At 64.4% G+C, this 12,932-nt stretch overlaps 6 protein-coding genes across 6 annotated transcripts in view; 2 read left to right on the top strand and 4 right to left on the bottom strand.

The window, feature by feature from the left end:
• Nucleotides 1-91: 91 nt before the first annotated feature.
• Nucleotides 92-3,475, top strand: PFL1_06006 (uncharacterized protein; the record flags this gene model as incomplete). The annotated part of the gene is made up of 2 exons (XM_007883544.1): nt 92-3,132; nt 3,238-3,475. 2 exons carry the CDS (start codon nt 92-94, stop codon nt 3,473-3,475), a joined length of 3,279 nt encoding a protein of 1,092 aa, XP_007881735.1.
• A 668-nt stretch (nt 3,476-4,143) lies between these two features.
• On the bottom strand, nt 4,144-5,879 carry PFL1_06007 (uncharacterized protein; the record flags this gene model as incomplete). Its single annotated transcript, XM_007883545.1, has 2 exons — nt 4,144-4,982; nt 5,096-5,879. 2 exons carry the CDS (start codon nt 5,877-5,879, stop codon nt 4,144-4,146), a joined length of 1,623 nt encoding a protein of 540 aa, XP_007881736.1.
• Nucleotides 5,880-7,354: 1,475 nt separating this feature from the next.
• Nucleotides 7,355-9,332, bottom strand: PFL1_06008 (uncharacterized protein; the record flags this gene model as incomplete). Its single annotated transcript, XM_007883546.1, has 7 exons — nt 7,355-7,428; nt 7,526-7,604; nt 7,685-8,023; nt 8,123-8,483; nt 8,581-8,814; nt 8,912-8,958; nt 9,066-9,332. The coding sequence occupies 7 exons, from the start codon at nt 9,330-9,332 to the stop codon at nt 7,355-7,357; spliced, it is 1,401 nt and encodes a 466-aa protein (XP_007881737.1).
• Nucleotides 9,333-9,960: 628 nt separating this feature from the next.
• Nucleotides 9,961-10,985, top strand: PFL1_06009 (uncharacterized protein; the record flags this gene model as incomplete). The annotated part of the gene is made up of 2 exons (XM_007883547.1): nt 9,961-10,006; nt 10,099-10,985. 2 exons carry the CDS (start codon nt 9,961-9,963, stop codon nt 10,983-10,985), a joined length of 933 nt encoding a protein of 310 aa, XP_007881738.1.
• A 159-nt stretch (nt 10,986-11,144) lies between these two features.
• Nucleotides 11,145-12,307, bottom strand: PFL1_06010 (uncharacterized protein; the record flags this gene model as incomplete). Its single annotated transcript, XM_007883548.1, has 3 exons — nt 11,145-11,272; nt 11,408-11,885; nt 12,047-12,307. 3 exons carry the CDS (start codon nt 12,305-12,307, stop codon nt 11,145-11,147), a joined length of 867 nt encoding a protein of 288 aa, XP_007881739.1.
• Nucleotides 12,308-12,799: 492 nt separating this feature from the next.
• The window catches only part of PFL1_06011 (uncharacterized protein), a gene marked incomplete at both ends in the record, with an annotated part of 4,106 nt that continues 3,973 nt past the window's right edge, over nt 12,800-12,932 (bottom strand). The window contains one exon of the mRNA XM_007883549.1: nt 12,800-12,887. Coding sequence (XP_007881740.1) covers nt 12,800-12,887 — 88 coding nt within the window. The remainder of the gene's footprint in view (nt 12,888-12,932) is intronic.

The following is a 12,932-nucleotide window of genomic DNA, read 5'->3' on the forward strand; positions in this document are numbered from 1 at the left end:
GTTGTCGACTTCCCACAACCACCATTCCCCCCTCTCTCCTCCCCCTCTCGCTGACCCGCCGGGCTCGTCGCCGTCGTCGGATGAAAGAGCCATGGACCATGACATCCAATCTCACAGCGACCCATACCAACACAACCACGGCCGACCACCACCAAACCATGCCAATCCCCCGGTCCGCACAACGGGCCCCTTTGCCGCAGGCCAAGACGGTCATCAAGAACACGAAGCCGAAGACGACGACGAAGAGGATGAAGACGAAGACGACGACGAAGAAGAGGGCGATGACGATGCCGATGGCGACGGCGAAAACGACGACGACGATGACGACGACGACGACGAAGACGACGACTCGGCAGACGAGTCCGGAGACGACGGCGCTGACGGCGGCCGTACTCATGATGCAGATGACGACCACCATCCTCATACTGACGGCCATCCACAAGGCCCGAACGGTTCGCGCGCGCAATCGGCTCTAGCAGATCAGCACCACCGCACCTCGTCGCGCCCCGCAGGCCAAGACTACCTCGCAAAGGCCCACGCCCGCCGCCGCCTCTTCCACCCTTCGCCCGAGTGCCTCTCCACCAACGCCTACCAGATCGAACCCATGGCCGCCGCACCCCACGCCTGCCAGGTACACGCTATGGCCCTCAGCCAGGACAGCAACTGCCTCCTCTCCGCCGGCGCAGACGGCTTCATCCGCCGCTACGACCTACACGCGACCATGAACGGCAAGAGCATGCTCACCCAAAACGTCCGCCATGGTTTCGTCGAGGGAATCACCCGGGGAGGGGTCCTCTCGGCCTGGTGGCCCAACCAAGAGGTCCCGCCCAACCGCAGCGACGCCATCGCAGAGCGCGACCGCCCCCTCGGCGTCGTCCACAGCCTCGCATGCCACAGCGACGCACTCTGGGGACTCAGCGGCAGCGAGTCAGGCAACATCCACCTCTGGGGCATCCGCCACGACGTCGGAGAGACCCGCCACGTCTTTCGAAAGCACAAGGGCCCCGTATCCGTACTTGCCCTCGCGAACGACGACACCGAGCTCATCAGCGGCGGCTGGGATCTCGGCGTCCATCAGTGGGACCTCCATACCGGTCAGGTCGTCCGCTCTTATCCGGGCCATGCAGGACAGGTCTCGTCGATCTCGTTTCGACCCGTCGTCCAGCGCAATCCGGCCACAGCCGTCTCGCGCTCGTCTTCGTCTCGAGCAAATACGCCCACCATCTCGATACGGGCCTCGGCCGCGCCTGAGAGCCGCGCCAGCCCCGGTAAGGGGTTAGGACAAGGATCGACCGATCCACCAGCGGCCAAGGATCCGGATGCCATGGATATTGATGGGCCAGAGGATGGCGAGCCGGGCCCAAGTGCAAGCATGCAGCCCGGAGATGGAGCCCAAGACAGCAAGCCAGACGGGTCACGGCCGACCTCGCCGACGGCAAAGCGGCAAGTGTCGCCTCGCTCGCCGGCAAAGGACAGGTCGAAGTTGAAGTCAAAGTCGAGGTCTCCTGCGCCAATACCGGACGGGCCGGGTGGCGGGGGCGCGACGGCCAAAGACGAGGCATCCAGACCCTCGGGCGGCGATGCCGCAGCCGACGAGGAGATGCCCATAGTCAAGACGGAAGCCGGGCTCGAGGGCGAGCCACCAAGCTCCGCAAATGGGCCCGGCACAGACAACACGGCGGCGGCGGCGGCGGCGGTAAAGGAAGCCACAGGGCGAGCACCGTCGCCGACACCATCGCAGAAGCCACCATCGCCGACCGACGGCAAAGACGGAGCCAGCACGTCGAAAGCGGCGGGAGGGGACAAGGCTGAGGACGACCCTACGGAAGAGGAGCTGGCGTTTGAAGCCGAGCTCAACGCCAGCCTCGGATTCGCGCTCGGGGATAAGGCGGGGGACCCGCATTCCATGGACACGGACGCCAAGTCCAAGTTTGAGAGCGCCCAGAGCGACGCGCCCTCTGCCGTCGCGAACTCCGCGGTCGGCAGGCAAGGCGGCGGCGGCGGCGATGACAAGGATGCGGATGCGGATGCGGACGCGGACGATGAGGACCTGTTTGGCGGAGAGACGCCGCCTTCGACAGCCGCGACGGGCGACGGTGCCGGGGCTGGGGCAGGACCAGGACCAGCCGGGTCGACGGCGGACAAGAAGCCGGGCGGTGCCGGCGCTGCGGACAACGACGACGGCATCACCACGCCCAAGGGGTCCAAGGACGATTCCGACGGCGACGACTCGCTGTTCGGCGACGATGGCGACGACGAAGACGACGACGACGGCGGCGGGATGGACGCCGAAGCCGACGCCGACGGCGACGCGGATGCAGACGGCGATGAGGACGCAGAGGGCGACGACGACGACGACGACCAGTCTTCGGACGAGGACATGCCCCTGGCGGGCAGAGCAATGGGTTTTGGCGCCGGCTCGGGCGCAAGCGGCGGCGGGGGCGGTTTCGGCGGCGTGGCGCTACCGGGTCGATCGACCGAGACGCCGGATCCATCGTCGTCGTCCCTCTCGCCGATAAAGACGCCCCTGCTCGGGGCTGGGGTGGCGCTGCCGTCGGGCAGCATGTCTCGCGTCAACAGCCAGCAGCAGCCGGCATCGCTCCCCGGTGCATCCTCGCTCAGCATCCCGGGCTCGTCCAAGGCCAATGGCACCTCGAGCTCCACGACGTCGAAGGCCACACCATCCAACGCGACGCCAAAGGCGCTGCCGAAGCCGGCGTTTGGAGGCTTTTCGGCCCACTCGGGGTTCGACGACGACGTGTCGACATTCAGCAGCGACGTCATGCTCACGTCTTCGCTCGCCGGGCAGGTGCTGCTGTGGGACCGCCGCGTCAAGACGACGACGACGAGCGACGGAGTGGCCAAGGGCGTGCGCGCGCTCGGCCTGCCGGAAAAGACGCCGCCGTGGTGTGCCTCTGCCATCTTCAACGCCGATGGGGACCGGATCTACGTCGGCAGGAGGAACGAGAGCGTCGACGAGTGGGACATGCGCATGCTCCCCGACACCTCCTCGACCGCGGCCGGAGGGGCAGGGATAGCGAATCCGAAATTCTATCGATCGCTCAAGCTGCCCTCCAACAGCGGACCCGTCACCTCTCTCGCGGCCATGCCGAACGGCAAACACATCATCTGGTTCGTCGCCGTGCTCTTTCTTTCCTCCCCTTCGCCTTCGACCCTCATCGGTACTGACCCCTCGCTCGCTCCCTCTCTCTATTTTGCTCTTTGCATCGCGCACAGTGGATCCTACGACAATATCCGGCTATGGAACACATCACCACCACCACCATCATCTAATCTGGAGGAGACGATATTGGGGAGGGTGCCCTTCCGCATCGTGGCGGGACACCACGGTGCCGCCATCTCCCAGATCCTCATTGACCCTACGTGCCGCTTCCTCATCACGGCCAGTGGCGACCGAGGCTGGATGGCAACCAGCTCAGAGGCCGTCATCGTACATGAAATCAAACCTGCTTAGCAAGAGGGGGAGCGCTATCGCCCCTCTCACCATCAGTATCTTTGTTGCACTTTGCCCCCCCCCCCCCCCCCCCTCCCTCTTTCGCGCGTGCGCTCTCGCTCTTGGCTTGTGCAGACGGCTGCGTTGGAGAGAGCGAGACTGTGCGTCTCGACGGTTCGGTATTCGGACCTTCCAGCTAGCCGGCAAGACGTGTTTGGCTGGGTGTTGTCTTCCGCGAACTCGTCCAACTGTCGATCCGATCCGCTCATCTGCCACTGAGCAGCTGCTTGGGGCTTGAGTGACGAAGGCGATGGCGGTCTGCTTGCCGTGCCGTCACATTCTTTTGCTGTCCTTTGGGTATCGCTTACAGGCAACGTGCCGCCAGGGTGGCACGGGAAGTCACGCGGTTTGGACAACCAAGGCTAGTCGATCCTCGGCGCAAATGCCATCTGCCAGCTGGACAGTGGCTGCAAGGGCGGCGCGGACTATAGTCTCGCCCAGGGCCCTTGGCGAGGCTAAATGAGCGGCGACGGAGCGCATCACTCCCCGCCGTGAGGCTGCGAGCTCTGGCCAGGGCTTACGGCGAGCCTGACGCGTCTAAAAATCGAGAGAAAAAACACCGTCGTCCATTACCATATCATCGTAGCAGAGAAAACATGGGGGGGTATAGCTACTACAGCCAAGCTCCTTTACTTGACCTTGGCAAAGATGCGGATGGGCGTACCGTCGCTGAGGACGTCGTCGCGCTCCTCGAGGCGGTAGCGGCCCCATCGGGGCAGGACGTGGAAGACGAGGGCCCAGTAGGCGGCGCCGCCGGCAAAGATGCCCACCGACACGGCGGGCGCCATGGCGTACCACATCGAGTTGTACACCGAGTCGCTCGCCTGCGTCGGCGGGATCCACGGCGCAACGACCAAGAAGAGCGACACGAGCGAGAAAAACAGCGTCACCGGCCACGACGCGCGTAGCGGCGGCGCCCATTGCTTGGCCCAGCCTGGTCGGTAGCGCACCGGGATGTACGCCGAGAGCAGCCCGGTCGCCACAAGAAGATTGATAGCGTTTGCTGGGTATGTGGAGAGATTCAGTACGAAGTCGTAAGCGTCTCCTGCGGGAGGAGCGAGGAGGATGATGAGGGTGACGAGGACGTGCCAGCTGATGCCGGCGAGGGGGGCCTTGCAAGGGCGGTTGCTTGCGAAAAAGCGGCCGAGGGGGATGAGCCCGTCCCGTCCGAGTGCCTGGACGAGGCGGCCCTGGCTGAAGACGACCGAGAAGACATTTGCGATGGCCGAGAGGGCGACGAGGACGTTGAGGGCGCGTTCGCTGGTGCGGCCGAACATGTTGCGGAAAAAGAGGGCGGCGATGACCTGGTTGCTGTCGAGGATCTCTTGGCGGGGCACGGCGGCAAAGTAGGCGATCTGGGTGAGCATGTAGAGCGTGGCGATGACGCCGATGGCGAGCGGACCGGCGATCTTCATGGTGCGGATGGGGCGGTTGACCTCGCCGAGGGCGTAGAAGAGGTTTGAAAAACCTGGCGAAGAGCGAGGGGACGGAGAGGGCAAGTGGAACTCGTCAGCTGGGGTGGAGGGTGGAGGCAGGTAGCCGGGAAGCGGAGCGGCAACGGGCGACAAACGGACTGCTCACCGACATAGGACCACACGGCGTTGTAGATGCACGACACGGTGCCGTAGACGTCGGAGCGGGTACCCGCGAACGCGTCGTCGAAGTTGCGCGGCGTGGGCTGGACCTTTGTGTGTCCGGCGAGGGCGGCGAAGCCGCTAAACGAGATAAAGACGAGGACGACGAGCTTGAGGAGGCCGACGGCGTTCTGGAAGCGGAGGCCCCACTTGAGCAGGGTGCCGTGGACGATGAGGACGACGACGAGGACGGCGGCGCCGATGCCGCGCGCGCCCCACTCGCTCGCGACGCCGCCGGCGGTGAGGAGGTAGCGTCCCGCGACGTACGAGTTGCCCGCGGCCTGGCCGAGCAGCAGGGCCTGGGCGGCGTACATGCTGGCTACGAGGAACTTGGGCTTGCGGTAGATGTGCTGCAGGTAGTTGAGCTCGCCGCCGTTTCGGGGCATGACCGAGGCGAGCTCGGCGTAGACGAGGTAGCCGGCCAGCGCAATGACGGCGCCGATGGCCCAGTAGATGAGGCTCATGCCCACCGAGCCGCTCTGGTCGAGGATCGTCGACGTCGTGGCAAACACACCCGTCCCGACGATGCGGTTGACGATGAGGAACGTGGCCGAGACGAGGCCCAGCTGGCGTCCCTGTGGCAGAGAGCCGCGCTCGTCGTCGCCGGGCGCGTAGCCTTCGGCATCGTGCTGCTGGGCGTCGGGCGCCTTGGACAGCCCTTCGGCCGCAGTCGAGAGCGACTTCTGAGACACCTCAGAGGGCGACTGGGATCGTGACAGTGCGGCAGTCATGGTGAAGTCGTCGGCCAGGGCGAGGCAGGGCGGAGACAATAGGGTGGGCGAGGGGGAGGGGGCTCGGTATGGCTTCGACAACGATGGAACGGCCATCAGATGCGATTCATTAAGTACTCCTCCTCGCTCCGTTCTGATGTGGAGCCTCAGTGTAGGTATACAGGAGGTCATCGTACGGGGAAGCGCGGGGGGAGCATCGTGGTCGCGGTCCGGGGCAGATATGAGTGGACGGTTATGGCGCCATCGAACGAGCGCATCCGCCTTCGACGGCCAACGATGGAACGCCGCCCAAGGCGAGGCAAGGCAAGGCAGGGCAAAGTGGAGCATCCATCAGAGCACGCCACCAGAGCGCCAAGGCCGGTCCTCTCGAAGTCGAGCGACGAGATCAAACCGGGGCGCGGGACCATGGTTGAACCGGACGCGATGATCAGCTCAGGACGACAGGGCGTCCGGCCATTCTCTGACAGAGATCGGTCCGTCTGCATGGCAAGCGACCACCGAGTCTACGGCTTTGCTCTCGCTCGTCGTGCACCTCTCCTCGATGGGCTCTTTGCAGCCGATGATCCTGCTCGAATCGCCTGCAAGGATGGCAAAGCAGACCTGTCTCTTCTTGGCATTCGACAGACGCGCCGCGCCGCCTTGCGGGATGGCGCCATCGCCCAAACCCCTCGGGACCTTCGGAGGTTTTCCTTCACGAATTTTTTTTTCCTTTCGAGGGCGGGCGGTCGGGCGGCGTTTTCGCCGTTTAACCCGACCGACCGTTCAGCCAAGCAAGGGATGAGGACCGAAGCCGACACACCATCACCATCACCATCGCCACGGCGTTCAAGGAGGGCCGAGACGAACGATGACGTGCGATGTGCGCAGTGCAGCGCTACTGCTGTGCGAGCATTCCGAACCGGTCGGTCGGACCGAATGCTACATACAGTAAGCGTCTGGCTCAGGATGAGTCGGGTCGGGTCGGTACATGAATAGCAACGAGGCGCGCGTGCGTGGCACGACGGGACAATGAGGTGATCCTCACCGCTCCTGCTTTGGCCATGCTCCGTTCACCGCGAGGAAAGATCCCGAGTCGGTGTGCCCGCGAAGGTAAGTAGGGATCGTCGCCGCCACGTGGCTTGGTCCAGCTTCGCCCCCGGCGCAGCGGCCACGCGACAAACCCAAAGGCAGGGCAGGGCAGGGCGGGGAGCCCCACGTCCAGACCCCACCTCGAGATCTGCGCCACGTCTTGGCAATGGCGACATCGCGGCTGCTGCCTGGCCATGCGGACCTCTTTGCTCCGTCTCAAAAGGCAGGGATGGCGTCTTCACCACGCCAGTCGGAAGATCGCGTAGAAGTACAACATATCCGCGGCAGCGGGGCAGGACGGGAACAAAGAAGTGGTATCATACACAGCGGCGCCCGAGGACGGAAGGCGAAGGCGGGTCGGGTAGGGGCACGCGAAGAAGAAGGAGGCGAGCGCGCCACGCGGCAATCTAGACCTGCAGCGATGTCGCATCCTCGAACCGGTCCAGGTCGAGCGTGTTGGTGAGCGTGCTGATGTACACGGCTGGCGAGCCAGGGAAAACGGTAGCGGTGAACAGACCGGCGAGGGGATGGGGTCAGCTTGAGCCAGCACATCGCGACCCGAGTGGGGTTCTACTCACTGACGGCCTTTTCGATCGACTCTTTCTGCCGGTGCATCCTCGAGCAGTAGTCGTCGTACATGAGGCGCAGCTCGTTGATCTGTCCAGACGGGCAGGTGGGAGTAGGACCGGTAAGCCGCCCGCTCGCTCTCGCCTGGCTGCGCGCGCGGATCTGCTCACCTTGTCTTCGATCTGGTCACCCTCGTTGAGCCGGATGTCTGCGAGGGCCAGTCGCTCCTGCTTGACGGCCTTGATCTTTTCGAGCTCCTCGGACAGCGCCTCCATCTTCTGGGCGTGGATCTCCATCTTGCCGTCGAGCAGCTTCTTCGACCGCTCGATCTTCTCAATGGCCAGCGTCACCTTGCGCGTCGTCTGCTGCAGCTGGTGCTCGAGCTGCTCAGACTCGTGGTTGCGCGTCTCGCACAGCGCTGCCGTGTCTTCAAAGTCGCGCTCCTCGCCCGACGTCCGCAGCAGCTCGGCGTTGACCTGCTCCATGGCCACCAGGCACGCCTCGAGGTCCTGTGCAGTCGCCAAGGGAGGGACAGGAGGTCCCGGCAAGCAGCGTCAGTCACATCTTTCCGGCTCGGCCAGCCCAACCGTCGCTCGCCGCCGACTCACCGCATCGAGGTTGTTGAGCACCTCGAGCCTCTCTTCGTAGTCGCGCGCCTTTTTCTCGCTCTCCGAGAGGCTGAGCGTGTCCTGGTTGACCTTTTCGACGAGCTCGGTGACGGTGCTCTTCATCTTTTTCGGGCTGGACACGACGCGGGCCTTGAGGTAGGTGAGCTTCTCCGTCAGCCGCAGCTTCTCCTCAAACAGGCCCTGCTGCTTGGCCACCAGCTGCTCTCGGTCCGACTTGTGGACGTCGATTTCGTTGATGAGCCGGTCCTGCAGCCTGCGTGCCTGCATGAGCTTCTCAGTCACCTGGGCGTTGGTCGCCTTGAGCGCCTGCACCTTTGGCTCGTCAATCTCGCGTTGCCGCCTGTGCGAGGTCGTCAAAGGACGGGGGAGCAGCGTCAGCCTTCCGGTCGAAGATGGCGGCACACTCACGAGAGGCCCCAACCCAGCGGCGTACTCACTTGATCCGGTCGAGCTCTGAGCGGTTCTGATCAATATCATCCTCGAGCTCGTTGCGCCTGGTTTCGAGGTCCTCGGAATTTGTGATGAGCTCCTCGAACTCTGCGATGCGGTCAGAGCGGAAGCGGTAAAAGTTGACGAGGGCCGACATCTGGCGCTTGAAGCGCTTGGGGTTGGGCCGTGTCATATCCTGGAGGTGGAAGTCGGTGATGGTGGCCGCCGCCATCATCTCGCGGCTATGAGCGGGTCGGCGGTGGGGACGAGGGCAAGGGAGAAAAGCTGTCAGTGTCAGCGAGGATGCCGGCATACGCAGAGGACGAGCGGACGACGTACACTTCGCGGAAGAGCATAAGGAATTGGAGGCCATCCTCGTACATCTCCTGTGCGAGCCGGGCGGGCAGGGACAGGGAGAGGAAGAGGGCACAAGCGGAAGTCAGCAATGTACGGGTGAAAGGGTCGACTGTCGAGGAGGACCGCGCGGACGCACCTTGTACTCTGTCTGAGCGAGGGTCGACTGCCTTGTCCTCTCCATGAGTTCCTGGTTTGTGCCGCTTAGGCACTCGAGGAAGGCGACAAAGACGCGGTGGGCGACGTGGCCCTGTGGCTTGACGATGTCCTCTGCGCCGATGAGGAGGCCCATTTCGTTGAGGACGGCGACGAGCTCCTCGGTCTTGACGGCGGGGAAGGACGAGTAGTTGTCGCCGCCATTAGCGCCACCGCCGTTTGCGCCTGCGCCCGCCGAGGAGGACGCCATGGATGAGCTGGGTGGTGGCATGAAGCGGCGTGGTCCGAGGGAGGGAGGGTGGTTGCTGCCTTGGTCGGTGGGCCAACCGGCGTGGAGTGCAGGGTGCGGAGAGTGTGTGTTCGGATCGAGTGCGGTGTGTGGCAAATGGGGATGCTGCGATGCAAGGTGGTTGGCAGTTGCAGGGATGTCGAAGAAGGCGATGGTGGTGGTGGTGGTGGTGGTGGTGGAAGAGAAGCAGCGGCAGCCTCCGAGGGCAGCTTGGCGTGGGCGTGGCGTGGCGTGGCGTGTGGGTGTGTTGGTCTTTTTGGCGCGCGCGCGTCGGGCTGTTGGTCTGGCTGCCCGCCTTTTGCCTCTGCAAATTTCCGGGGAGGGTGGGCGCACGTGACACTGCCACAACCTGCCAGCCTGCCCGGTGCTCTCCTGCCCTCCTCCCGGCCTCCTTCCACACCGTCACCTTCGCCCCTCGCCCTCTTCGATGCGGACCCGCCGCAGAGCAGCGAACGTCAACACCACTGCCACAGACGACAACGACGACGACGACACCAGCACACATGCAATCGACGATGGCGGTCAAGGATCCCAGGATGAGCAGCCGCTCTCCTTCAACCAAGCCGCTGGCGTCAATCGACCCGCCCACATGACAAAGCACCTCTCGACGCTCGTCTATCACTTTCCTTCCCTCCGTAAGTCATCGTCGCCACGAAGTCATGGCCGCGGACGTACTGTATTCTCGCATGGTCCACTCACGCATCCCTGCTGCGTCCTGTCGCAACAGACACGAGCTTCGACCTCGCACAGACCGACACGTCAAACTCGACTGGCTCGTCGCTCTGGCTCTCGTCCCAGGTGCTCGCTTCCCACCTCATCTCCCTCTCTTTTCGTCACAGCGGTACGATAGCTGCGGCTCAGCAAGATCAACAGGGACGGGACGGACGACGAGGGCGGCGCACCGCAATCGAGCTGGGATCGGGCACCGGCCTCCTCTCGCTGCTGCTGGCCCGACTCGGATGGCACGTCATCGCCACCGACATCCAGCCCGTCCTCTCCACCGTCCTGCGTCGCAACACTCGGACGGCTCGCTTCCTGCCCGCCATGGCAACGTCCGGTGGCAAGCTCGAGGTGCGCCAACTCGACTGGACGTGCCCCCCGCACGACTGGGATTGGTCAAGGCGCGGCAACATCGCCGGGCCCCCGAACCACGGCGGTGGCGGCGTCGATCAATATCAAGATCAACATCTCGACGACGAAGACGACTATGCTGATGTCACACGCACCCTCCGGGCCACCGAAGGCACCACGCCCGATTTCGACCTGATCCTAACAGCCGACACCGTCTACGAGCCCAGCCTGGTGCGACCCCTCATCCGCGCCCTCTCGCACCTCTACCGCTCCCACTCGGCCTTCGACCGCCCCCATACTCACGAGCAGCAGGAACACGGCCGCCGCGCCACAAGAAGCCCGAGCAGACCGCACATCCTGCTCGCCCTTGAACGCCGAGACGGCGCGACCATCGACGCGGCCCTCGCCGTGGCGCGCGACGAGTTTGGCCTCGACTTCCAGCGCATCCCGCACCGCAAAGTCAAAAAGACGTTTGACAGCCATGGAGATGGTCGGTCCTGGCGCAGGGACGACTGGCTGGGCGTCGAAATATGGCAGCTGTGAGGCGCCAATGACGACATGAACCGGCACGAACGAGGCCGACAAATCGGTGGTTGACGATGAGCGAGGTCGACGGGTGGAAGAGGACGTGTAGAATACAGCTCGCGTCGCCAATGACGAGTGTCGAGGTGAGAGGCTCGAAGTGACACCGACCCATCTGGTCTAGCCCTCGAGAATCTCCTTGAACTCGCCCGTCTCGATCTGCTCCTTGAGGATGTCGAGCCCACCAATCAGCTCGCCCTTGACAATGATCTGCGGGAACGTGGGCCAGTCGTTGAGCTTCTTGAGACCTGCAGAGGGTCGGAACGGCATGGCGAGGGAATGCGAGGTGGTCAGTGTGGCGCTTCTATGTCGCTTTGTTCCAGTCGAGGCTCGAGCCCGGGCCCAGCCACGTCTGGAATGCAATGCAACGGAGCGCAACCCACCTTGCCTGACGTTCTCGTCCTTGAGGATGTCGTAGTGCCCGAACTTGACATTCTCCTGCCTGAGGAGGTTGACCGTCTTCTGGCTGAAGCCGCAGCGCGGCGTATCCGGGTCGCCCTTCATGAAGAGCATGACGTCCTCCTTCTCCATGAGCTTCTTGCACCGCTCAAAGATTTCCTCGTCCGTCTCCTGCCTCAGCTCCTCTTCCTCATCGTCGTCAGCGACTGCAGCACCGCCGTTGGAGCCGGCAGCGGCGACGTAGACGTCGGAGGCGGCGCGGGGTGCGGCCGAGGTGCGTGAGAGGGACTGGTGCCCGCCAGCTCGGGTCGGGGCGGCGTGCGAGGCGACGGCTGCCGAGAGCGCAGAGGCGTTGGCGCCCGAGATGCGCGAGAGGAGCGTGTGGCCGCGGAGCAGGACGAAAGAGGGGACCGCCTCGACGTCAAAAGACTCGGAGACGTCTGGGAGGGCCTCTGCCTCGATCTGTAGTAGTGCGGCAGGGCAAGAGGAACGAGGACAGGGCGGGTGTTGGATCAGCAGGGGGCTCCTCGGAGTTAAGGCACGGCGGGCCGATCCGGAGGGGCCATTTCGGAACCTGCCAGAACAGCGTTGCTTCGACAGTGGCGAAGACACCGAGCACTCACGACAAGGCAGAGGACCTGCGGGTACTTGAGGGCGAGCTCCTTGACAACGTCGTTCATCTGCTTGCAGGGCTCGGCCCAGGGCGCCCAGAAGTTGAGGAGCGAGACGCGGGTGAGGTCGGCCTGCATGAGCTCGGTAAAGTGCTCGGGCGAAGTGACTTCGACGAGGTTCGAGGGAGCTGCGTTCGCCGCGGCAGAAGAGGACGAGGCGGCGTCCGGGACCAGGACGGCCGACTCGCCCGTCGAGGAGGTGGCGAGCGACATGGTGGGAGCTGTCGAGTGTCGTGCGAAGGTGGTAACGATGCGGCGCGGGTTCCGGCGGTGCGCTGTGCAGGTGGGGACGTGATATCGGTCGATGTGTGATGCTGTGGCGGCGATGTGCAAGACGGTTGCGGCGTGGTGGTCGTCGAGGAGAGAGTCTAGCTCAGCAGCCAGACGGAAAGAAGCGTCTGGCAGGCCACGCAGGCGATGTGGAGTCAGCCAGCCAGCCAGCCAGGCCCAGCCAGCCCGGCCTGCTTGCGAAGGATGGCGCAAGCCGCCCCGCCTGAACAAAATGCTCAACCCTGATTGGTCGGACCCGAGAGGCGCCGCCCTATCAGATTCTTAGATTCTAGATTGCATCACGCACGGGTCGGACCGCTCGCGAGCGGGCTCGCCACATCCAGGCATCCTCGTCGTTCTCAATGCAAGGGGAGAGAACTACGCCTGACACGGCTCCTGCCAAACCACCAGCCACACACAGCCTCTCGTCCGCGCTCATAGGCCGACACGCCGGCCGCGGCGCGGTGTGGCGGCGCCCGGCTGGGCGATCTGGGGCACCGAGGCGATGGCGTCGACGGTGGACCTGGCGCTCGTTGCCGGCCTCCCGTGCCGACAGTCGCGGTACCAG

This window comes from Pseudozyma flocculosa (assembly GCF_000417875.1).
Source record: "Pseudozyma flocculosa PF-1 unplaced genomic scaffold scaffold00023, whole genome shotgun sequence".
In the NCBI taxonomy this organism is placed as follows: Eukaryota; Fungi; Basidiomycota; class Ustilaginomycetes; order Ustilaginales; family Ustilaginaceae; genus Pseudozyma; species Pseudozyma flocculosa.